We start from the raw sequence: 27,329 nt of genomic DNA on the forward strand, positions 1-27,329 counted from the left end.
CTCCTTGACTTCTTGCATTACCAAATGTGATGATGATAATGCTGATGAAGATGATGAATTGTTACGTTCACTGACGTTGGTAAAGATGATGTTGGTGATGAGGATGGTGATGGTGTTAACATCTTAGTGTCTCATGCAGAATAAAATCCTTACCACGATCTGTTCCATCGTCCCCTCTCTGACCTTGTCTCCTTCCACTCATGCCCTCACTAGCCCTGTTCCAGGCAGGGCTTCCTTGCTGTTCCTTGAACTCTGCACATTTGTTCCGGCCTCAGGGCCTTTGTGCTTGCTGTTCTCTCTGCCTAGAAAACCACCCTCCTTACTGGTATGGTCTCCCTCATTTTGCTCATATCACTGACCAAGTGCCACTTTTCCTGACCGCCTTCTGTTTTTCTTCTCCTGACACATTATTTATTGTTAATGGTCTATCTCACCCCATTAGATACAAGTTCTGTGGTAACAGGGATTTTTGTCTGGTACTTTCACTGCTGTGTCATCAGAGAAAGTAACAGACACAGTAGTTGCTCAAAAATGAGTTGTTAAATGAATTAATGGATGACGTGAGTTCAAGTTCCAGCTCTCTTGCTCAGTAGCTTTGTGATCTTCGCCAAGTCATTTGCTCTCTGTTTCTCAGTTTTCTCATCCGCTAATGGGAATGCTAATGCCTACCCTCGTATCAAGAGGTCATTGTAATGATCAAATTAAAGAATATAACCGTCATAGCTAACATTGATTACTCACTTATTTTCACTTAGGCACCTTGCTAAGGGCTCCTAAATGGATTAATTCGTCCAGTGCTCACTACTGCCCTAGGAAGGTACCATTCTTAGCCTTGTTTACAGATGAGGGACTGAGGCATAGAAAGGCTAACTTGTCTAAACTTGCACAGCAAGTTAGGGGTAAAGCTCAGATTCAGACTCATGGGGTTCAGTTCTAAAAACCATTATATACCAAACACTTCGTAAACTGCAAATCAGTGCTGTTGATTTTTTAAAAAAATAATGTGGTAAACTCCAACTAATTTTGGATATTTCATTACTTGAACATTTAAGAATGTAGGTTTTATCATTTTATTTTTCTACCTTTTTATGTATATTTTGACATGTTTTTATGTTTTTTCTCTCCCTTCCCTGCCTTCTCCACACACACACACACACACACACACACACACACACACACACACACACACACACACACACACACACACACACTGGAATATTATGATTTTCTGATGAGCAGAGGTGCCTTTGCATCTTCCTGTGTAGCTGGGGGTTTGGCATGGGAGGCGGGCAGTACTGCCAGGCAGCACTCGCTGACCCAGTGGCCAAGACCTTCGCTGAGATGCCCAGCACTGCTTCTGCACAAGATTTCCTCCCCTGGAAGTGTCCACTGAATGAGTCTGCAGACTTTCAAAGTCTGCAAGGTGAGTCTGTACTGGTGGAAAAGAGCTCAGCCCCGAGATGCCAGCCAGGGAAGTCACTGAGCCCATCAGGCCCTCGGAGCTGAAAACACGGCCTCTGCTGGGAAACCGAAAGGAAGCAGTTCTTGCTGAGAGCAGGCCTTGGGCCGCCTGCCAAGTACTTGCCATCAACAGGGCAGTTAGAAGAAGCAGAGTGGTGAAGGAGGGGCCTGTAGGCTTCCCTAGCAGACACTGCATACTGACGTGGAGAAGACACTAGAAGATGTAAAAATGAGAGCTCTGCGATTTAGGACACGAGTCACCCCGAATAAGCCACTTGGTGCAGTGTGAAGGGTGTCAGCCTGGGTTTGGATCTCAAGCTGCAACTTTGGACAAAGTCACTCTGCTTCCCTGGGCCTCACCTTTGGCATCTGCAAAATGAGCATCTGTTCATTCAATGATATTTACAGAGCACCTGTTCTCTTTCCCCAGACAATGGTTTAGGTGCTGGGTTAGAGCTCTGAGCAAAACAGACAAAATCCCTGCCCCCTGGAGCTTCTGTTCTAGTGAGAGAGATGGACAATTAAATATTTAATTGGGATGGATGGAAATATTTATGTCAGAGGGGGATGAATGCTGTGGGGGAAGATTAAGCAAGAAAACTGAGCTTGGAGCACAGCAGATGCTTTGTGGGGAGGTGTCACTGTGGGCGCCAGGGAGCAGAGGTGTGCTGCCAGCTCCGGGAAGCAAGACTTAGAGGCTGGGGGATTGGAGGCTGGAGTTGCTCAGTGTGTTTGACAATGGAAAGGAGGCCAGTGTGGAAATGACAGCGTGAGTTCGAACTGGGGAGGACAGGGGATGGTGGGAGGCAGTGTCATGTAGGATCTCACAACCTGTGTAAAGCTTAGGTTTTTTGTATTTAGTACTGTTTTATTATTGCTGCTGTTTATGCTTTTAATGATTCTCTTAGACTCTATGAGACTCTGAAAGGACTTAAGAAGTGAAGAAGATTACAGTACATGCAGAATGCTGATTTTTTAAAAAGGAATTTGTTAATAACACAGTTTCCTTCCCAAGAGTAAACATAACAGTCTGTTAGGGATTAGGGTGGAATTTTGATGAAAACTTGCTAGAGGACTTGAGAATGCCCCAATCCTACCTTGACAATCACCACCACCAGCCCTTTTCCAGGTTCCTAAGGCAGACAAAAACACAAAGAGGAAGAGCAAATAAGAGTTGAAATACCACTAAGTGTTAGCTGGCCTAGGCCCACCCCCCCACCGCCACCCCGTGCAGGGGCACCTGCTGAAGCTGGCCTGAATCACCTCTAGACCAAAGCAGTGCAGCTTCTTACCTGTCTTTAAAGCCAAAATCCCATTCATGGACATCACTTACTACATATGTATTACTAGATAGTTCTGAGGTACAACGAACACAATTGTAAAAAGAAAGAGCAGGACAGCTGGGCCTCTTTGGAATCAGAGTTCACTGCTGCCAACTCATGGGAGAGAGTGGCTGAAAGAGAGATGGATGCCGAGGTTGGCCTCTGAGGAGCTGCAAAGCAGGAGAGAGGACGTTAACATGATGACCACCCAGATCAGCAGGCACTCAGCTACAGAGAAGCAGAGTGTGGAAGCCGGAATCACACACGATTGCCTGGCTTTTCAACCCAGCAATGACCCTGTCCACTGTTTAATGCAGCATTGTGATGTCCTAAGCACTAGATTAACAGTTCCTTTTTATGAGGTGTAGTGAGAAAGGTTAGCGAATAGGGCAGAGGGTGAGAAGTTGTCCTAGCATTAGGACAGGTACTGGAGGCTGCCCACCTTCTGCTATCAGCTCAGTATCTGTGTATCTCTTGTCTCTCTTTCCTCTCCTGCAAATTACAGAGGGTGTCTAAGGCCATGGAAAGGGGCACACTCTAAGGGCTTTGGGGTACAGTCTGGACCAGATAGGTCTTCACTAACTAACAGGAATTTCCAGTATCTTATCAGCCACCCTTGGATTCCAGAACAATCTGTCTGCCAGCATCTTGTCTTTCTCAGGAACTCTGGACAACAGCTCTTTTGTCAAAATCCTCCCTCCTTCAGTCAGGCTTCATGGTCAAGGCTGATAGCTGCTACCTCCACATTCCCACACATTTTTGGTTTCTTGTGTACATTCCAGTCACTCATCCAATTCCAAGTCCCAATTTCAGTTTCTTTCCCATTGATCTGTGGGCCTAATAGCATCTTCAACTTATTATAATAATGATGATTGCAATCACCATTTTCTACTCTGTCAACAACATCATTATCATCGCAAATGCAATTATTGGTAACTAAACATGAATACCCCTTGCTTTCAGTAATATTATCTGCTTGGCATCACATACTTGCCAGGTGCCAGTTCCAGAGAGAATCAGCGAAAGACCTTACAGGAAACTGAATGCGTTCCATCTTGTTTGTGTGTGTGTGTGTGTGCACTCGTAGGTGTGTGTGCACGTCTTTTCTTGGAACTGGACATGTGTTTAATTATAAACAGGTGCTTATATTTCCTTCTGATCTACGGTGCTGTAGAAGAGATTTTGTTAATGGATATGATTCCAACCATATCTAGCACTGATAATAGAGCCTGGAACTTAGAAAGTACTATGTAAATATTTGTGGTTAAATATTTACCGCTCCCCTACTCTGCATACCTTAGTGTTTCCCAGTGGTCTCCCAAAGATGACTACACCCTAATCCCTGGAACCTATGAAAATGATACTCCAAAGGGAGTTGAAGATGTGATTACAATTAAGGACTGAAGATAGGAAGAGTATCTCTGATTATCCAAGTGGGCCAGTCTAACCACAGAAGCCCTTAAAAACGGAGAACTTTCTCTGGCTAGAGAGGGAGATGTGGCAGAAGGGAAGTCAGAAAATTTTGGAGAATGAGAAGGACTTAACATGCCGTGACTAGTTTGAAGATGGGAAGTGCAATGTGACAAGGAGTGCAGACAGCCTTAAGGAGCTGGGAGAGGCTCCCAGCTGAAATCAGCAAGGAAGTAGGACCTCAGTCCTACAACTGCAAAGAACTCAATTCTGCAAACAACCTGATAGGCTTGGAAGCAGCTTCTTCCCAAAGCTTCCCAGTAAGAGCCCAGATGGCTGATACCTTGATTTTTGGCTCTGTGAAACCTGGAACAGAAATCAGCTGAACTAACATGGACTTCTGATGTATACAGTGAGATAATACATTTGTGTTGTCTAAAATTGTTACATTTGTGGTAATTTGTTATGGCAGCAATAGAATACTAATACCCTATAGAGTGACATTCACATTCCTTCACAGGGAATTCAAAATCCTCAGAACTGGTCTCCCACCCACCTTTCTAGCTCTGTCCTATTGTGTTCCTCCATATACTCCATGCCCCAGCTACAGAAGACATCTCACTACTCCATTGATCCGAGAACCCTGTGTTCTCACCTGCGCTTTTGTTCGTGGAAACTTAGATTGGGCCTTTTTCCTCCTCTCTGCCTGGAAACACCCTCCCCATTCCTGTGGTCTAGTGGATCTGGCAATGGACAGAGTTTCAGAAGGCGAGTTATTTAGCATGTGTAGGTGCCCACCTATAAAATATAAAAATAACACTTTATTCTACAAGTATGTTTTCAATACCTGCTGTGTACCAGGAGCTGGGTATAAAGTGGTGAACAACTTTCTAATAAAAATATGATTGCTTGGCATTTCTTTTTCATATGCTGTGATAATAGTATTTTCCTTCTGTGATCATTAGGAGACACTGGTTAAGAAAGGAAGAGAGATGAAAATGAAAGGGACAATAGATGTAATTGACTCATGTTGATTATGACTTTCATTTTGAAGATGAAGAGAATTAAAGTGGAGAGAGAATGAGGGGTTTGCCTAAGGTCATACACGGGTCAGTGTTAAATCCAAAATTTACCTCCCTGGACCCCAGACTTCAAGACCAATTTCTTTTCCACCATTCTTTCCTTCCTCCATGTATATGTTTACTAAAAGTTATAAACAGGAAAACTCAGATAGTCCAGCACTTTCAGGTATCATTGAGATCAATGTTGAAAACCTCGCACACCTGGTTTTAACAAGAGTAGCAAAATACAAAGACCATATATATGCCTGATTTTGTGAAAACCTATTTGTCTTTAATGGTGTCTGGTGGTAATATCCTGCAAACATATAACATGACTATTTTCTTTCCTAAAACAGAATCTTGACAATCATAGTTATTTGCAGCCTTCATGTAACTTTAAAATCTCCCTACTAACAACAAATAAGTAAAAAGTAATGCAGATAAGATAGTGGGCTCAAGCTTTCAACAAAGTACAATAGAAAGAAGCTAAAATAATAGAGGATGTTTAAAACTGTGCTGAAACTCACAAGTTCATTTAGAAAGCAAAGAAAAATTTGTAGGTGTAGGTAAGCATGGCAATGGTGGAATGCCACAGTCACCATTCCTCAGTATAGGTGGAGACCCAAAGTAACAGAAGTGCTGGCTTCTTTGTTTATCATCCTCCCAGCTGGCAGATCACACTAACAAGCTGTTAAGAATTGTTTTCACTGTCAGGGAAGCTGAGGGGACTGAGCTCTTGATTTTTCTTTTTTTTTTTTTTTTTTACCTTTAAGAGAGGTGGGGCTTTCCCCTGAGGAACTCTTTGAGAGGTCTGGCTGCAATGGTGGGTTGAAGTCTGAATTAGGGAATAGTACTGGAATATATTCTGTCCAGTCAATTACATCGCTAGGGAAACATCCAATCAGTTTATTCTGAACAGAGCCTTTGAGGTTGTCTGGTTGCCCAGTGTCTGCGTGTATCTTGGAGTGGGTGAGTAGGAAGACTTTTTATCTGATCAGCAGGTTGAGGGGGTAAGAGGTATGTGGTCATTCTGCCTTGTCTTTGGACCTATTATCACTGGGTACTATTTGGGTTGCTTCCTTCTTAGAATATTATACTATCTGATGTCAAGACACTGTCAGGCTACAGTAACTGAAACAACTTGAGACAGAGGTAAGGATAAACAAATAGATCAGTAGAATAGAATAGAGAATTTGTAAATAGACTGCCACATACGAAGTGACTTGATGTTTGGCAAAGGCATCAGTGCAATTCTATTAAGAAAGATTGGTCTTTTTAATAAATAGTGCCAAGTTATTTGAATAACCACATGGAAAAACTTAACCTACCTTACATCTTATGCAAAAAATTAATTATAGATGGATTATAGACCTCAATGTGAAATATAAAACAATAAAGCTTCACATGACCTTGGGATAAGCAAAACATTTTTAAACTAAATACAATAAGAACACTAACGTAAAAGTTATTACAATTGTTTTCTGTATTTATATAAAATCTTCATTTTAAAAATTATGAAAGTTAGAAGATGAGCCACAGACTAGAAGAAGATATTTGCAAATGGTTGTATCTAACAAAGAATGTGTCCAGAATATATTTTACATACCTCTTACATACTAATAAGAAAAGTGCAAACAAAAAATAAAAATATGAACAAAAGATTTGAACAGGCATTTAATCAAAGAGATTATCTAAATTGCTCATTAGCACTTGACAAGGTGCTCAATATCACTGTCAGAGAAATGCAAATTAAAACTGCAATGTGCTACCACTAAACACCCATCAGAATAGCTAAAACTTAAAACACTACCAAGTGTTGAAGAGGACATGGAACAACTATAATTCTCATAATCCTAATAGGTGTTTAGATTGATGAAACCACCTTGGGAAATTCTTCAGTGATATTTTCTAAAGCTAAATATATGCCTATCCTATGACCCAGCAGTTTCACTCCTAGGTATATCCCCAAAAGAAATGAGTGTATATGTCTGCCAAAAGAGATGTACAAGAATGTGCAAAACACCTTTTTTCTTAATAGCCAATGACTAGAAATAGTCTTGAGTGTCCATGATCAGCAGAACAGGTAAATGTATTATTGTATACTCAGACAATGAAACACTACACAGAAGTAAAATGATTTCATCTAACCCCAACATCATGGATGAATCACACAGATATAATGATGAGTGAAAAAGGCAAATACCAAAGAGTACATACTGTGAGATTCATTTATATGAAGTTCAAGAACTTGCAAAAGTAAGCTATGGAACTAGAAGACATTAAAGTGGTAGCATCATGGTGTGAGAGTTGATATCAGCTATAATGAGGTTGAGGGAGCATTCAGGGAGGCTGGAAATTTTCTTAGTCTTCATCCTGATATTGATTATACAAGTACAAATCAATTAAAATCCATCGAGCGCTAAACTTAAAATTCGTGAACTTTAATTTAGCTATCCCTCTTTTTTTTTTGAGGCATTCTTCTAAGGTTCACAATATCTTTATCAAGATCTATCTTTAAGTAAGATTATACCACTTTACATACACTGTAAGAACTTTTTAACAGTACATTTCCATTTCCATCTTTGTGTTCTTGTTACACTTTCTACTTCCACACGTGTCATAAACTCCCATAATACATAGTATTGTTTTGCAGTCAGTTGTTTGCCCTCGGAAGCAGAGAACTATGCTGAAGCAAAAGGAACAGACTTCCTTTTGAGTCCTGGAGTATTTACAAATGTACTTTTTATGGAAGAATGAAGAGTGAAAGTGAGGTGCCTACAGGCATGGCAAACTATGACAACTTGACCCTAATTCAAATTAAGGAGACTTTGAAGAAAAACGTCATCAGAGAAATTAGAAATATAAACAAGAAAGTATAAGTGGTCCAAATGAGTATAATTTCCTCTAGAATAAATTTGATTTCAGAAATATTTTTTAAGTTGATTATTTTTATAGACATTTTAAAACAGAAAAAATATTTCATATTTATCCATTTAGTTACCATATGCAGAGTTCTTCATTTTGTGTCAGTACAAATTTCCATCTAATTTTATTTTCCTTCTGCCTGAAAAGCTTCCTTTAACATTTCTTAGACTTACAATAAATTCTCTCAAATTTTATTTGCCTGAAAAAGTTTTTAGCATGCCTTGATTTTTTTAAAATGTAGTTTGCTGGATATAAAATTCTAGGTTGACAATTTTTTTTTCTCAGTACTTTAAAGAAGCTGTCCCACTGTCTTTTAGTTTAATGTTTTCTGACGAGACATTGGCTGCCTTTCTTATCTTTGCTTCTCTTTATATAAAGTGTATTTTCCCCCTCTGATTGCTTTGAAGATTTTCTCTTCATCACTGGTTTGTTAGTAAGCTGATTGTTATGTGCCTTGGTAGGATTTTCTTTATGTTTCTTCTGCTTGGGATTCACTGAATTTCTTGGGTCTGTGGGTTTATAGTTTTCATCAAATTTGGAAAAATTTTGGCCATTTTTCTTTAAATATTTCCTAACCGTAACCCTTTAAAAACCCTTATGATCTTACCTTTTTTTCATTCTAGAACTTCAGTTACACATATATTAAACTGTTTGATATTGTCCTGTAGCTTACTGAGGTTCTTTTTTTTTTTTTTTTCCAGTATTTTTGTGCCTGGGCTTCATTTTGTACAAGTGTATATTGCTTTCTCTTCAAGCTCACTCATATTTTCTTCTGTTTTGTCTAATCTGATATTAATCCCATACAGTACATTTTATGTTTAAGATATTATACTTTTAATCTATGAAATTTCTGTTTTTTCCATTTTTAAGTTTTTCTTTTCTCTCTTTATCATGTTGAAGTTTTCCTCTACCTTCTTGAGAATGTGGAGCATATTTATAATAGTTGTTTTAACTTCCATTTCTGCTCTTTCCATCATCTCTCGTTTCTGGATCTTTTCTTGATTTCTCCTTAGTATGGTTCATATTTTCCTGCTTCCTTGCATGTCTGGTAATTTATGATTGAATTTCATAAATTTTGCAATGTAAATTTAACATGTTGGGTGTTGGATTTTGTTGTATTCCTATAAATAGTGTTGTACTTTGTTTTGGGATGCAGTTAAATTACTTGGCATAAGTTTGATCCCTTCAGGGCATGCCTTTAAAACTTTTCTTAGTTTTAAAACTTTAAAACTGTTAAACCTTTAAAATTTTTTTTAGACAGATCTAGATAGAGTGATTAATCATCCCAGTCTGCCTGGGACAAAGGAGTTTCCCAGGACATGGAACTTTCAGTTAAAGACTGAGACTGAAGGGGCTTCTGAAAAGTGGGACTTTTGGTTTTAAAGTTGGGAAAGCTCCAAGTAAACTGGTACAAATTGGTCATCTTAGATCCAGAGCATGCTGCAGTCCAGGGCTAATTTAGCCCTACTACTAAATTTTTGAGAACTCTACTCATATTACAAGGTCTTTACACTTTGACTGGTGAGAATATGAACTATCTCCAGCCCTGTGTCTGGAGTGTTGAGTCTACTGTTTTCTGATAGTTCTATCATTGGCCCTGAGTACTTTCCTTTCATGCATGCTCAGATCAGTACTCAGCCAGAGACTTACAGATCTGCCTGGAGGTCTTTTTCTGGGCAATTGTATCTTTCCTTTGCTCTGCACTGCAAATTCTAGCCACCTCAGCATCCCTGAATCCTAACCTCTGACTCTTAGTGAGACTTCTGGGCACTGACTGCATTCTCCCACGCCTGGGAATTGCCTCCAGGCAGTCAGCTAGGGCAATCACAGGAGTAATTTCATGTGTTTCCTTTCTGCAGGGGTCACAGTCCTGCAATGCCTGTTGTTCAGTGTCTGAAAACTATTACTTAATATAGTTTGTCTGGCTTTCTAAGTTTAAGATGAGAGTGTAAATATAATCCCTGTTACTCCCTTGTGGCCATTAAGCAAAAGTCCTTGCTCTTTATATTTTATGCCTTAATATTTTGAAAATTGTTTATGTTATAAATATTTGAAGGGGTTGCTCTTTTTCTGGTTATACTATTTTTTATGCATTCAGTTTACTCTCACTAAGACAATTAAATATTTGAACATAATAATGATAGCTGTTTACAGAGATCCTCTTCCTGTGTATGTCTCAGCTCTGTGCTAGATGCTTCATATACACTATCTTGAATCTTTACCAAAATTTTAAAGGTAGATACTACTGATATCATTGCCTCCATTTTAGAGGTGAGATTCAAAGCAGTTAGTAACTTGACCAAACACATCAGCTAATATCTTGAACAGTTATATTTAAATGTAGTTTCTTTGAAAATTATTTATCTATACCACAATGCCTAATGTGTAGTATTTAAAGAGACATTACATTAAAAATAGTTGGGACCAAAATGTTTTGAGGTCAAAAGGTTAACTTATGTAGAAAATTTAAGTGACTCTGATAGTAGTGTTTTACAATATATTACTGTATGTGTGTGTGAGAGAGAGGGGGGGAGAGAGAGAGAGAGAGAGAATGTATGTGTGTATTTATATGCATTTAATTATGTGTTTGGTGAAGTGGATAAAGGAGCCTTACCTAAACCAGTTGACCTTCTTTGAACCCTGACACCTTTGCATGCAATAGTAAAATTGGATCCAATTTCCAAAATTATTGTATTACTTTTCTAGGATTGTTGTAACAAATTACCACAAACTTGGTGGCTTAAAACAGTAGAAATTTATCCTCTCAGTGTTCTGGAGGCCTGAAATCTGGAATCAAGGTGTCAACAGATCTGCACTCCCTCTGAAGGCTCTAAGGGAGACTTCTTCCTTTCCTCTTCCAGTTTCTAGTTACTCCTGTTGTTCCTTGGTTTTTGGCAGTGTAACTCCAATCTCTGCCTCTGTCTTCACACAGCCTTCTTTCCTGTGGCCCTCTGTCACCCCTTCTCTTCTTTTGTAAGGACATCTCATTATATTTAGGGCTCACCCTAATCCAGGATGATCATCTCATTTGAGAGCCTTAATTATATTTGCAAAGACCCTATTTCCACACAAGGTCACATTCATAGATATCAAGTGTTAGAACTTGGACATATCTTTTAGGGGATACAATTCAACCCACTACAGTTTCTACGAGAGCTTTCAGGGTCTTTAAAATTGGCTGGTCTTTGGGATTCTACCAGGGGAGTCATCATGCTAACCTGAATGAGAGATGGTTAGATACGTCTATGCTCATTCCCGTGGTTGTTGAAGTTTTTAGAAAGTTAAATGCAAGAGGTGCACTTTCTTTGCTACCTCGACTCTCCGTGCTTGACCGAGCAGAGGCTCGCTGCCCTATAACCCAGGCATCTACCTTCTGTAATTACTCATAAACCATGACCAGGAAACAACTGTAGACACCCGGATCTGACCAAGATGAACTTCTGACTGGTATGTACAAGCCTGAGGGTGTCTTCTGTCGAGGTATTTGGCCTTCCATTTGGGCAGCAAGACAGCCCCTGGGTCTTTGCCATCTATGAGTTAGAAATTCTACCATCCAAGATTCTGATTCACTCCCTTTTTTCATATACTTGGTGCCCAGCTATTCTGTGTTGCAACTTTCTTCTAACTTCTTCTGCTTCATGCACAGAAGCAACAACTTTTCGTGCTAATTCTTCTTCGTAATCTCACAAATGAAGTATCTGAAACATGATGGGACTGAATTTTTAAGGCATTAGATTTAATAACTAGGTCATTACCACTGTTAACCAACCTGACCTCATTAACAGGGCTTTTTGCTTTTCACCTTGCCACAGCATAATGAGGTTATTAATTAGAGCAAGAAACACAAGCACTCTGGGTTTGCTTTAAAGCCATCTGGGGAGATGGCTAGGTCTTCGGTCATAATTCCTGGTAAATGATTCCAAGGGGATACAGTTAAATCACCATGAAATGATATTTCCCTTCAATGTAAACTTGTTTTTCTCTTTAAGTGGTTTATTTTTAGGTCCCTAAAATTCCCATTTGTAATCCACCTAATATCTTATTCAGCTAAACAGTGAGGACAGTGGGGTGCAGCAGTTAAAAGCACAGGCTGGAGCCAGACTTCCTGGGGTTAAATCCTGGCTCTGCTACCTACTGTGTGACAGTGTGCAAGTTATTTGATCTCTCTCTGCCGCGGTTTTTCATCTGGACAAGTATGAGGATTAAATGAATTCATACGTATAAAATGCTTAGGACAGTACCTGGAACATAGTGAGTGTTTCATGTATGTGAGCAGTTATTTTTGTTTGTTAAATTCAAAGAAATAGCTTTTGGCTTCTGTGTAAGTCAGTCTAGTACTATGCATTTTCTAGGATGGGGTTACAGGTTGAATTGTGTTTCCCTAAAATTCCTGTGTTGAAGTCCTAACCCCTAGTACCTCAGAATGTGACCTTTTTTGAACATAGGTATTTAGAGATAGGATATTTACAGAGGTAATCAAGTTAAAGTGAGGTCCTAATCCAGTATGACTGGTAAAAGGGATACAGAGACACGCATAGAGGAAAAACATTGTAATGAGAGATAGGGAGAAGGTGGCCATCTACAAACCAAGGAGAGAGGCCTGGAACAGAGCCTTCCTGCACAGCCCTCAGAAAGAACCAACCCTGCCCACACCTTGATTTTGGACTTCTAGCCTCCACAACTGTGAGAAGACAGTGTTCTGTGTTTAAGCCACCTAGTGGTGGTACTTTGTTATGGCAACCCTAGGAAACAGACGGTTATAACATCAAATCGCTATCCCCAGGGAGCATATAATCTGGTAGGACGGATATATTCCACAGGAATAGCAACATAGATTTGCTAAAGCTTGCTCAAACAAATAAGCCAACAAAAAGATGGACTTATAAGGATACAGAAGTGTCTAATAAAATACAAGTGCAGGATTGTAGCTGGCACAGAAACATCAAGAATACTCCCTATACTCTTGCCTCTGCCCCTCTCTTGGTGACCATGAAGTTTCTTCCATGCCCACCTCCTATCTCTCCCCACCGTCCCCTCCACTGGAGTTAGAGTTGCTTCTTCCACCTTCAAGGAGGTAGAAATTAGTAGCAATGCAACTTTGGACATGTCACTATGTCTCTCTGCACCTCAGCTTCCTCATCTTTCAAAAAGGGAGATAAAAAATATTACTAATTTCCTATGTTTCAGGTGAGGTTTAAATGTGTATTTGGCACGTATAAGTATCCAATAAATGTTATAAGTTATTGGCATCACTAGTATTTGATGAATCCTTATTGTTTTGCTTTCTCTTTCAGGCTGAATTCTCAGAGTTGAATCTAGCTGCCTATGTTACTGGGGGCTGTATGGTGGACATGCAGGTTGTGAGAAATGGGACCAAGGTTGTGAGGTAAGGTGGACTGAGGTACAGAAAACCTTCATTTGAGAGGTGTGTATGGGGTATCTCCCTTTGCCAACCCCTTTGTCTGTTGCCTGCAACCTAACTCCTCTACTACATGTGCTTTCATGTACGGAATGTCTGCTTCCAGAGAGTTTTAGGTATTATTGCATAGGAATGACTGGTGGCACAAACAATATGGGAAAGCAACTGAGTATGCTGGAATGGGCCCTGGGCTTGGAGAAAGAAGACTTCGGTTCCATTTCTGACTTTATGGCTCTATTCGGGGATATTATTTAGTCTCTCTTGCCCTGTGATTCTCATCTGCAGCATGATGATAGTGAACATGGAAGTAGAAGGCATGTATGTGAGAATACCCTATTAATTCTAAAGTGCTGTACAAATGTTAAGAGTTTATTAGAATAGGCTGCATCCCGCTTCCAGCAGTAGAACAGAGTAAGTGTTCAGAGACTCCCCTCCCAGGACATCACACCTAAAAGTACTAGATATAATATTTTGCCCCCAAATCTGTTTATAATACAAACAGCTGAACTGGAGGGGAAGTGAGGGAATTCTTCAGAAGATCAGAAATGTCAAAAAAGTATAAATCTGCAGGAGAGGTAAATAGGGTATTAAAATATTTCTATCTAGTTAAGTACCCAAAGAATGGTACAGACTAGGTCCTGTGAGGGTTTAGGTGGGGAAGAAATAGAATTTAGATTTGGGGAAGTAGAGACAACAAGAAGAAATTTGAGGAAAAGGTGGCATTTGTTCTGAGCCTTTTCAGATGGTAGAATATGGGCATTCTATGTGTTTTAAGAATAGGAAACAGTCTTTGTACAAACCAACAAGCAAAAAAAAGGAGTATGTTTGGGAAATTATGATAATTTTACTAAATCAGCCATCATTTACTGAGTACCTGCCATTTGCCAATGAAAACATTACATGGCTTCCTATTTCCAGTAATGGTAGACCAACTGTAGGTTATCTGAAAACAACTTAAAAACTGGTTTTAAATAACGATAATCTTCAAATCCATCAAAGAGTTGACATGACAGTAAGGACTTACTAGGAAGAGAATGATAGGAAATGGAAACCAGAGAGATAAATGAGTACAGAAGCTTCATTTTTCCTGAGAGTACTGCTGAGTCTAGCAAACTTGAAAATTGGTTTTGATAGCCTAGCAGGGGCAAGGGAGAAAGAAAGAGATACCCAGGTTTTCTCAAGGTATAATGGTAGACCCTACCCAAAATAAGCTGAGACCTCAAAGGACTACATCTCAAGGTGAATGTGAACTATAGGTAGATGAGCCCTCACAAGTCACTGAAGCTTGAATTGCACTTTGATTGGCCTTCCAGGGAAGCTCAAGCATTAAATTTAGTTTATGGTAATCCCAGACATGCCAGAAGTCAAAGCAGATCCTGTGTAGTGGAAGGCACTTTCATACTAGGCTTCGAATAATTATTCAGATAACTTTTTGTATAATAGCTAGCACATAGTCAACAATAACCAGGCATATACATTATGAATGAGAAGAAACAGGAAATATAGATAAGGAGAAAGATACCCTCAAAAACACACATTCTTAAAAGAAAAAAATCATACATATTAAGTTGAAAAAAATCAGGTTGGAAGATATCTGCAAGGAATAGGAAACTATAAAGAATGACACAACCAGTTTTATTAAAACCAAACAGAACTTCTAGAAATGAAAACTACAATAACCAAAATTATTGGAAGTGTTGTGTTTAATGGCATATTAGACACCATTGAAAAGGCGGTTAATGAAATGAAAGGTAGAGCAGAAGAAATTATCCCAAATGAAGCACAAAGAGAAAAAAGACTGGAAATGCAGAAGAGATGGTTAGATCTCCTGAGAAGGTCTAACATTCATTTAACCAGAGTTTCATAAAGGGAGGGAAAAGAGAATGGAGCAGAGGCAGTAAAATAAGAAATGATAGCTGAGAATCTTTCAGGAAGATACCAAACTACCAACATTAGAAGCTCAACAAATTTAAAGCAGGATTACTAAAAAGAATTCTATACCAAAACACAATAGTTTAAATGCAGAAAGATAAAGAAAAATAAAAAGTAGCCAAGGGAAAAAGGCAGATTACTTGATTGGAGTAACAGACTGACACTTGGCTCTCAGGCAGCAGAGGTGGAAAGATATCTTCAGTGTGCTGAAAGAAAATAATCGTCATCCTCAGGGAAATGTATTTTATGAAAGAAGGCAAAATAAAAACATTTATAAAGATAAGACCTCACTAAGGGAAATTGTAAAGTATGTACTTTAGGCAAAAAGAAAATGACCTCAGAATAACGTAGAGCAGCAAGAATACATGAAGAGCAAAGAAGGTGGAAATGCTAATAAACATTGTCTTCAAAAACCAATTGATAATCATAATAATGACATCTTATGGATTTTTAAAATATATGAAGGATTCAAATAAACCATAGTAAGTGAGTATAGAGGCTGGGGCTAAATATAATTAAGATGTTCTGAGGCCCTTGTATTGTCAGGGTGGAAAGCTATGTATTGATTAATAATAGGCTTCGAAAAGTTAAAGATGAAAATTAAAGAATTAAAGAATAAGTAAAGGTAATCTCTGTGATAATTACTTAAAAAATAGAAACAGAATGTAGTACTTAAAAACGATGAGAGGGGCTTCCCTGGTGGCGCAGTGGTTAGGAATCCACCTGCTAATGCAGAGGATACGGGTTCGAGCCCTGGTCCAGGAAGATCCCACGTGCCGCGGAGCAACTAAGCCCGGGCGCCGCAACTACTGAGCCTGTGCCACAACTACTGAAGCCCGTGCGCCTAGAGCCTGTGCTCCGCAAGAAGAGAAGCCACCGCAACGAGAAGCCCGCGCCCTGCAACAAAGAGTAGCCCCCGCTCACTGCAACTAGAGAAAGCCCGCATGCAGCAACAGAGACCCAAAGCAGCCATAAATAAACAAACAAATAAATATTTAAAATAAATAAATAAAAAACAATGAGAGAGAAAAATAGAAATAATAAAAGAAAACAAGAAAGGAGAGAAAAACCAACGTAGAACAGTTGTTATAAATAACACAAAATAAGATGATAGGTTTAGACCCATATATATCAACAGGCTGGTATTCTGAATGGTGTGTACAGCAGTATGGGTTATTAAAATATTGAAATTTTTCTATACAAATTGATAAATAGCCTCTGACCTGAGCCCACTGAATGCCTTCAGCCACCCTTATTTACCCCATGGTTAGGCATGGCCATTGAACTACTCTTTTGTCCCCCAGTTCACCACACTCCTGTCCCCCATCCCATATCCTTGTTTCTCCTGTGGTCAGAGGATGCCCAAATGTTGCAGGGGAGATACACCCTTGGAAGCAGTAGTGGAACCCCAGAGAGCAAACGCCTGGTTCCCTTTGTCCCTTCAAGGCTGTTTGCCTGTGAGTCCCCTAGAGTTGCCATCTCATGGTCACTTGTGAGAACTGCAACTTTCTCAAAGTACCCTACAAGTTGCTAAATATTTTTATCACCAGTATATATGAGTAATTATATTAAATGTAAATGAACTAAATACTCAATTTATAGAGCATCTACAGCAAGATTGTCAGAGTAGTTTTTTTTTTGTTGTTGTTGTTGTTTTTGGCTGTGCTGCTTGTGAGATCTTAGTTCCCCGACCAGGGATTGAACCTGGCCCATGGCAGTGAAAGCCTGGAATCCTAACCACTAGGCCACTGGGAACTCCCCCAGAGTAGATTTCTTTAAAATACAGCAATATTCCATTCAAGAGATTCATCTAAAACATAAGACTGTAGAATGTTTGAAAGTTAAAAGATGGAAATAAATATATATATTAAATAAATATATAAGTTAAATATTAAATAAGTTATAAATAAATATATATATACACATACATACTTATACATACCATGTAACAACTGGGCAAAAGAAAGCTAGCCAATATAGTTGTATTAATATCGGGGGAAAAATAGACTTCCAGGTGAAAAGCATTACCAGGGAAAAGGAAGTAACCCATTAGGATAAAGGAGTCATTGACCAAGAAGAGATAATAATTTTAAATTTATAGGGCTCAAAAAAAGTGCCTCAAAATGTACTTCAAAAATTGGCAAAGCTGCAAGGAGAAATTAACAAGTCTTCCATCATGGGAGATTTTGAGAATGGTGCTGCATATATACATTTATTTACTTCTCACAGCAGCCTCATTATGCACATAAAAACTATAAAAAATGTAAAATTCAATATTTAGGAATCTGTGTATGTTCATATTTGAGATTATTTGTCTTATGTCTTGTTTCCCTATCTGGGAAAGGGACTGGATCATGTTCTTTGTAATATGTAGAAATGAGAGCATCTATTCCATTAATCCCCAAATTTGGCTGCAGATTAGAATTACCTGGGAAATGTTTTAAAATCCTGATAGCCAGGCAATAGGAAAAACCAATTACACTAGGCTCTCTGAGGGTAGAACTTAGGTATTGGTAGCTTTAAAACTCCCCAGGTGCAGGCTTCCCTGGTGGCGCAGTGGTTGAGAGTCTGCCTGCTGATGCAGTGGACACGGGTTCGTGCCCCGGTCCGGGAAGATCCCACATGCCACGGAGCGGCTGGGCCCGTGAGCCATGGCCGCTGAGCCTATGCGTCCGGAGCCTGTGCTCCGCAACGGGAGGGGCCGCAACAGTGAGAGGCCTGCGTACCGCAAACAAAAAACAAAAACAAACCAAAAAAAACTCCCCAGGTGATTCCAGTGGGCAGCCTGATGGAGTATCTCCCCAGATTGCTTGCACATTGGCCCTGAACTGGGGCTGGGTCATCTGTAAAGCTGAGTATCCTGGGGGTGTGCTGCCTGAAGAAGATCACCTTGCAGAAATGGATATCTCAAGCCTCATTCTAGACCTGCCATCTTCTTCCAAAATTTATTAAAATGCTCACAAAAATAAATTTACAAAACTGTTCCAGGTGATTCTTTTTCTTTTTTTCAATTTTTTTTTTTTTTTTTTTTTTTTGCTGTACGCAGGCCTCTCACCGTTGTGGCCTCTCCCGTTGCGGAGCACAGGCTCCAGACGCGCAGGCTCAGCGGCCATGGCTCACGGGCCCAGCTGCTCCGCGGCATGTGGGATCTTCCCGGACCGGGACACGAACCCGTGTCCCTTGCATCGGCAGGTGGACTCTCAACCACTGCGCCACCAGGGAAGCCCTAGGTGATTCTTAATCAGCTAGTCTCCCAGCACTTAAGAATGGCAGGCTTGGAAGGTAGTTGTAATGGTTTGAATTGTGTCTCCCCAGAAAAGATGTGTTAAAGTCCTAAGACTAGTACCCCAGAATGTGATCTTTCTGGGAAGTAGGATCATTGCAAATGTAATAAGTTAAGGCCATACTGGAGTAAGGTGGGCCCTTAATCCAATGTGATTGGTATCCTTATAAGAAGAGGGAAGCTTGGACACAGAGACACAAGGAAAAACTATGTGATGATGGAAGCAGAAATTAGAGTGATACAAGACAAGGAATGCCAAGGATTGCCATCCATCAGCAGAAGCTAGGAGACAGGCATAGAACGAATTTTCCCTCAGCCCTCAGAAGAAACCAACTCTGCTGACACCTTGATTTCAGACTTTGAGCCTCTAGAACTGTGAAAGAATAAATTTCTGTTGTTTTAAGCCATGCAGTTTGTGGTACTTTGTTAAGGAAGCCCTAGAAACCTGATACAGTAGTGCTTCTCAAATTTTAACGTGCATACAAACCCCCTAGAGATCTTGTTAAAATGCATTCCCATCCATTAGGTCTTCATGTAGGACCTGAGATTCTGAGTTTTCTACAAGTTCCCAGATGAAGCCAATGCTGTCAGTCCTGTGACCTTGATTTGAGCACAAAGGCTTCCAGATGATGTTGATGCTTCTGGTGGAAGACCATAAGCATCAGTAGCCAGGGCTGTGAGAACAGTGCCAGTATAGCCAAAGCCCTGGGTTCTAGGATCCATGGAACTGTTAAGATTTATTTTGTCCATGCCCAGGATGGTGCTTACAATCTCAGCCCAGCAGCTTATTTCAGCGAGCCACAGGTTACAAGGTGCCAGACCTGCAAGAATGTGCACACAAACCAGGTAGCCCCAGCCTGACTCACACTGCATCCTGCAGGTGAGGAGTCACTAGAATCTTCCTCCGGCATGTAGTGCCATACCAAGCCCTAGCTGTGGTCTCCCAAAGCAGGAATGTCGAGCAGTGCTCTTGCCTTGCAGTGTATTCTTTCAAAGAGACTTAGGTGTTGCATTGAAAATGCCCTTAAGCACTTCCAAGTCTACAATAGGAGCAAAGCTGAGATCATCTAAAGTCTTGCTCGTGGGGAGCACCTTTGGGGAAGATGACCAAGATGGGTGATAGAGCAGACCACTGCTGGTTTTCTCCAGCATCTGTTCCTCCTGCTTTGGGGAATAGCACCTAGATTTTCCATTGGGGCAACCCTTCCCCAGCTTGCAGTCTGTGTGGTGTCTAGAGCTGACAGCAATAACCAGCCCTAGAATCAGAATGTCACACTGGGGGAAAAAAAAGCCTGGGACCCAAGCCAGGCCAATGAGAATTCATGTGAGACTTTTGCTGGAACTCTTGGGTGAGAGACACATGTGTTCTGCTGGGGCTGCTGAGCTGGTGGGATGAACTCCTGGAGCTGCTGGTGGCCATGGCTCTTTCTCTTAGAGGGAAGGATCTGCTGAGAATGAATCCAAGGCAAAGGAAAACACAGCCAAGATAGAGAAGGAGAGTCAATGACCTGCTGATGTTATTCAAGGCCCTGGATCCAGACTCATCTCCAAGCTGGAGCCAAAAAAAGTCCTTTTTGATAAAGCCAGCTTGAATTGCACACACAGAATTCATGAATTTTTATTTATTTAGCAAACGCTTTATAGCATTTCCTACGTGCTAGGCACTGTCCCAAGCACTTAACATGTATTGACTCATTTCATCCTTTCAACAACCCTATTAAATGTGTACTGTTATCCACATTTCTAGATGAGAAGATTGAAGCACCAATAAGTTGAGTAATGGAATCAAGGTCTCCAGCCAGTAAGGGTCAAAACTAGGATTCAAGCCTAGGTAGTTGGCTCCAGAGCCTTTGTGTCACCACTTACTGGACTGCCTTTTTAACAAGGGGGAGATTGTTTCATAGTTAGAGCTGCTTAAAGAGGCAGTAAGTTCCTCATTATGAGTAGTATGAAAAAATACAATTAGACAGTAGACAAATACTGAGGGGATCCAAGAATCTGAATTTAGACAGTGAGAACTTAGTGAAATAAGAGGGCACTCATGGGGCTTCCCTGGTGGCACAGTGGTTGAGAGTCCGCCTGCCAATGCAGGGGACACGGGTTCATGCCCCGGTCTGGGAAGATCCTACATGCCGCGAAGCGGCTAGGCCCGTGAGCCATGGCCGCTGAGGCTGCGCGTCCGGAGCCTGTGCTCCACAACGGGAGAGGCCACAAGTGAGAGGCCCGCATACCGCAAAAAAAAAAAAAAAAAAAAAAAAAGAGGGCACTCATTAGTAAAATGAAAACATATGAGAGTATAAAACTGATAAAGGTAATTAGTTAGATTAATAAGACTCTAATACTGTATTGGTGGTGTGTAAATCACTTTTAACTTTAGTAAAAAGGTTAAAAGACCAGAAGTATTAAAAATAACAATAGCTACGATGATTAGTTAATGAATATACAATATAAAAAGATGTAAATTGTGGCATCAAAAACATAAAATATAGGGAGGGGCAAGTAAAAGAGTAGTTTTTGTATGTGATTAAAGTTAAGTTGTTGTCAGCTTAAAATAGACTGTACTATAAAATTTTTTATGTAAGCCTCATGGTACCCATAAAGCAAAAACCTATAGGAGATACACAAAACAGAAGAAAGGATTCAAAGCAAACCCCTACAGAAAAGCATCAAATCATGAAGGAACCCAGCAAGAGAGGAAGAAAGGACAAAGGAACTACAAACCAGCCAGAAAACAGTTAACAAAATGGCAATAGTACTTTAAATAACTATTTTAAATGTAAATGGATTAAATTTTTCAATTAAAAGACATAGAGTGGCTGAACGAATTGAAAGAAAAAAAGACCCAACAATATGCTGCTTAAAAGAGATTCACTTTAGCTTTAAATACACTCATAGGCTGAAAGTGAAGGGGTAGAAAAAGATATTCCATGCAAACAGAAACCAAACAGAGCAGGGGTAGCCATACTTATGTCAGACAAAATAGACTTTAAGTAAAAAACTGTAATAAGAGACAAAGAAGGATAGAAATTTTGTTATTCTCTTACTCACATTACCCTTGTCCACTCCTTGGCATCTGGTCCTGTTGAGCCCACCCCAGGCCAGCATGAGTGGACTCTGGGTCTGTGCTGGAAGCAGCAGGAAGTAGAGATTTCTCCCAGGTGCTGAGTGTGACTCAGGCTCATCTGGGGTACAGGATGTGTGTGTTGCTCTTCCTTAGAAATCTGTTGCTCAGACCTGAGATTCTACCTCTCTCTGAACCTCAGCTTCTTCATCTGTAAAAGGTAATTGTATTATTTTACATAGTTTTTGTAAGGATTAAATGACATATGTGAAAAGTTTGTTTATTCATTCCACAGATGTTTATTAAGGGCCTACTATGTTCCAGGTTCCATTCCAGATATTAAGGATTGTATCAGACAGGGGCTAGGCAGAAAACAGAGGTCATCCCCAAATGGTTTAAATAAAGAGATTTTAATAAAGGAATCACGGAGGGGTGTGTGGGGCTCAGGGAACATGAGGCATCCAATAACAACAGCAAGAAGCCATTATCATCATTAGGGGTGAAGGGACAAGGAAAGGAAGTAGAATTAATAGACTCAATCCAGAAGGTTTGACCTGGACTTGGGCAGGAGAGCCATGCAGTTGAAGCAATAGTTGTAGAAGAACTTAGCTACCTCCAAAGTCCTGCACTGAAGCAGGGTGGGCACTAGGAAGAAGTACCACCACCCTCCTTTCCCCCTGCCCTCCAGTCTCCTGCTGGGACCTCACTTTGGCCCAGTGAGCAAGAGAGCCCGATAGGTACTGTCCACAGAGTTCAGCCTCCTGGGGCTCAGAGCAGGGCAGAGAAGAATGGGGTGGGGGCAGGAGGGCCCCAAAAGAATAACTCTCATAGGAATCACCGGTAAACAAAACAGTCCACATCTCTGCTCAAGGCCAGATTCTACTAGTGCTTTGTATATGGCAAAGTATTACACATGAGTTGGTTAAATCATGGGTAATTGTAGTAATTAAACTGATAGTACCCCTTACTCTGGTTTCTGTCAAACACCCAAACTAAGCGTGGTCTGCCAGCCAGCTCGAGGTGCTCAAGAGCAACTCAGACAATCCAGGTTCTCAGTAAAGTTGTGTAATTCTATTTAGAGAGCAGAGCAGGGGCCATTCCAGGACATGTTAAGATTCATGCATTGTGGATGGCTGTTGCCATTCTGGGCCCAAATTCAAGCCTGGCTTCAGAATGGAGCAATAAAAAAGGGCAGCCGTGTCCATACAGCCAGATGGGATTCAAAATACAGGACAGGAGAAACCAAGAATGAAAAACACCCACGGAGGCAGATGTTAATGAGGTCCCAGCCTAATTACACAAGCCCTGCTCTCAGTGTCCAGCATTAGGCAACACTAAATTATAGGCACCCATTCAAACCACAGTGGCTGATAATGTGTCTCCGCTCATTAGAAGGTCAGACCTCAGAGAGGGTTGAAGAGAAGGAGCCAGAAAGCTTAAGTAACACAAGACCTTGAGGAAAGGCATTGAAGACTCTCAAAAACTACCCTTGGTACCCACCCCAGGATTACTGTTTCCAGGGGGGATATTTGGGGCAAGATGGAGATGTGTGGGCCTGTCCCAGAGGAGGAGTTATTTTACAAAATCTTAGATGTCCAGAGTTAGAAGAGTCCCTTAGAGTTTTCTGTGTGTCCTCATTTTACAGGTGGGCACATTGTGCCCCAGGTGGCAGGGAGGAAGATGACTTGTCCAAATCCTCCTAGCATGTTAGCTTTTGTGTCAGGATCAACTCTCAATCCTGAACCTCTATCCTGAGAACTCTCAAACATCCCATCAAAGAATATTATAAAATCATGTTTATTTCACACATAATTGCTCAAAGTCTTCTGACCTTCCTGAACTTGGAATTTCAAATTCCAGATATTCATTCATTCAACAAATATTTATTGAGCAAATTCAGAGTGCCAGGCACCCACCAGCAAATCACAGAGAGCTCAGTTTCTACTCTCCCTTCGCAGCACCTGTGTCTGCTTGGAAAGGTGCTTCCTTTCATTCTCCTAAGTGGTTACACACACACTGAGCTTTTCCTACTTTCCTTTCTTTCATTCATTAAAGATGTGCCAGACATAGAGGATACAGTAGTGAACAAAATAGACAATACCCTTTGTGGAGCTGACATTTAAGCTACAGATACTGACAACAAATAAGAAAACAAATATGCAGTCTAATGGCAGGTCGTGAGAAAAGGTTGAAGCAAAAGATGAGATAGAGAGTGACTGGTATTCGAGGTGGGGTGATCAGGGAAGGCTTCTCTGAGGAGGTGACTTGAGTAGAAACCTAAATAATGTGAGCAGAGTGAGCACTGTGGACTTGGGAGAGGAGCTTCCCCCTCTCTCTCTTGACTTTGAGTGGATGTGCACACAGGTAAGGGGCAGCTTTGGGGCCAGAAGAGGCAAAGAAGGAATGCAGAGACCTCCCTTGACCTGGTGCACTCATGTCCCCTTCTCTACCTTCTTCCCTAAAGTTGAATTTGGCACCCCCTCCTCTGTGCCAAAAAGCATCTAGGACTTGCCGGGTAGGAGGGGTGGCTTCATGGCTGAAAGCCCACCTGCAGGGCCAGAGCAGACCACCTGGGGTGGGTCTCAGCTTTCCCTTCTGCAAGCTAGGAGGCCCTGGATTAGTCTTTCCACCTTCCTAGCTCTTGGTTTCCCCATTTGTAAAGTGGGAAGAAGTAACTTACCCGTGCTTCTGAGAATGATACGTATGAAGTAGGTAAGCGGTGTCTGGGGACAGTCCTTGCACCTGCTCTTCCTTTCTCTTGAAACACTCCGCAGATGTTACCATGTCGCACCCTTTCAAATGTCTGATCAAATGCCACCTCCTCGGAGAGACCTTGCCAGACCATACTGTCCCCACACTCGAGCCCCAACTATACATTATTTTCCTTCAGGCAGTCATCACTGCCTGAAGCTATAGATAGGTAAATAGATGGATGATAGATGATTCATTGATCGATTGATCGATAGCTGCTAGATTAGGTACATAAATAAAATATATTAACGTAATATTATTATAATGTATAATATAAAATAATATATACAGATGATATGCTTTATGTAATTAGATAATACATTAATATAACTATTAATGTTATAATCAATGTATATTATATTAATTATATTTTGATTATATAATGTAATTATTATATTACAGATATAGATAAGATGTGCTATTTATATAATTTATTTTATTGTATTATTTTCTAGAAGAGAAGACCGTGTAGGCAGGGACTTTGTTTTGCTCCCCCATATTCCCAGCCCCTAGAACAGGGCCTGTCATGTATCAGTTTCCCAATAATTATTTGTTCAATGAATGAAGGAATGAACCAACACAACCAGTGGCTCAGTGTTCTTGTTCTTACTGCTCTCCCTGCATTGTGATGGATTCAGGAGAACACTAATCATTATTTACTTCTCATGTCTCCCACTGGACTGGACCTTCCTAGAGGATCAGGTTAAGGACTGTTTTTCCAAGTTGTACCCCAAGCGCCTGGCTCAGTGCCGAAATCTTTGCTGAAGGCATTCAGGACTGGCCGACTCTTCAAATGAATAAGAATCCCACAACTTTGCAAAGTAAAAAGCTCAAAACTGAGAGGACCCCAGCCAGCTTGCACCAGGCGTGGACTTGCTGACCAGCACACCGCCCACCGCCTTCTCTCCCTGGGAGGGGACGGGGTCTGGGAGGCCAGGGACAATGAGGCATTGAGGGTCCCAGCAGAGCAGCCTTGGTGGGGGAAGGCCCGATCTATCTCTTTGCCCAAGGCCTTTGCCCTCAGCACTGCAGGAGAAAGCAGAATCCCTGGGGACTTGCAGAGGTGGGGCGTGGGAACGGGAAGAAAGCAGCACAAGAAAGAGACAGTGAGAGCCTGTAAAGAAATGCCAGGCTCCGCTCCCCATGCGCCTCCAGCCAACAAGCCAGCAGCAGATCTGCCAGCTCCCCCAGGAGTGGGAGCAGAGCACTGACAGAGAAAAGCAGTGTGGCTCCTGCTTCCCAGGATCATAGAAATTGGGGATGGGAGAGACCTCAGAGGCCACCGGAGAGCCCCTGCCCGCCCCACACGCACCTTCCTTCCCACATGCTGCGGCTACTCCCAGGAATGGCTCCCGCACTGGGTCCCACTCTGCCATCCCGGGGCACCTGCTCCCAACCTGACGTGATCCACTGTGGGAGAAATTGCCCGATGATTACTTCACCCTTTTGACTTTGGCGTCCTGTTTCTCATTCAGAAGCCATCACCTTTTACTAACAGGCTACCGGGTACCTGGGGACTTCTCAGTGGCAAGTAATTTGATCCCCTTTTTGAAAGAAGTGAAGGAACATCTTCTGAGAAGGGTAATGCCTGGTCCAAGGTCACACAGAGAATGAGTAGGGGAGTGATGTTCAAACTCCCATGACTTCATGTCACACTTCCCTTCTACCTGGTCGGCACAGCTTGATGCTAGAAACAACACTAGCATTAGTGCTAGGTGATCCTGGGTTCGAATCTTGACTCCCCACTTACTATTTGTGTGACTGCACAAGTAACCTCATTCCCTGATTCCCATGTTCTTCAATTGTAAAATGGAAGTGTTGCCTACTTTAGGGCCGAAAGAGGAAGTCTGCTAATGCCTGAAACATAGTGGCTGCTCTCGAAATGTTCAGCCTGCCCCTTCCTCGCCCTCCCACCCCACGACTCCTTCTGCACACTCTTTCTTTCCTGGCCCCTGAGTGAGTCTGGTGGACGGGGGAGGGGAAGGAGAAGACTGTCTAGGCCCCCTTCCTCACCCCAGGCAACATGGAGGAGTGATCCATTTACAGTTTGCTCAATGTTTTCAGACTCTGTCTCTTCATTTAAGCATGTCCATCTGCTTCCGAAGGGCTGATTGACCCACCGGTTCAGTGACTTTCAACCTTTCCCACGAAGGCGAATAATTTAAGACACCCCCTCTCCCCCCCACCGGGCCTATTTATTAAAATACAGGTGCTTAGGCCCCATTACCAGAAAGTCTGGTTCCTGGATGGGGCCCAGGAATCTGCATGTTGTCAAACTCTACCTACAAGATTTCAAGACCAGGAGTCCAAGGACTTTGCTTTAAAATCCATTGCACAACTAGCCTATGAAGAAGAGCCACAGGCAGACAACTAAAACACAGAATGGAATGATACATTATTTGATCTTATTCTGTGTAGTTTTAAAGTAAATGTGGAAATATTAGCAACAGTCATACACAAAAATAAATTGAGCTTGCTTGAAGAAGTTACAGGTTCAAAGTCTAGCTCTACTAGTTACTGACTACGGGGCTTTAGAACAGTGTTTCCTTTCTGAGTGTGTTTCCTCATTTGTACATGAGGATGGCAATTCTAACTTCACAGGACAGTGGATAGAACCAAAAGAGGTAATAGGTATGAGCATACTTGATAAATTATGAAGTAGTGTATAAACGTTAGATGTTATATTAAGACAAACAGTTTTCTC

The 27,329-nt window shown here is 41.2% G+C and overlaps 1 protein-coding gene across 3 annotated transcripts in view; it reads left to right on the forward strand.

The window, feature by feature from the left end:
• Nucleotides 1-27,329, forward strand: part of SYN3 (synapsin III) — a 428,731-nt gene that overhangs the window by 55,247 nt on the left and 346,155 nt on the right. For all 3 annotated transcript variants that reach the window (XR_013830364.1, XM_079935834.1, XM_079935835.1), the window contains exon 4: nucleotides 13,474-13,565. Coding sequence is in view for 2 of the 3 variants with exons in the window: in XM_079935834.1 (XP_079791960.1) it covers nucleotides 13,474-13,565 (92 nt within the window). In the remaining variant the exon portion in view is untranslated. The remainder of the gene's footprint in view (nucleotides 1-13,473; nucleotides 13,566-27,329) is intronic.

The sequence above is a fragment of the Stenella coeruleoalba genome (assembly GCF_951394435.1).
Source record: "Stenella coeruleoalba genome assembly, chromosome: 11".
In the NCBI taxonomy this organism is placed as follows: domain Eukaryota; kingdom Metazoa; phylum Chordata; class Mammalia; order Artiodactyla; family Delphinidae; genus Stenella; species Stenella coeruleoalba.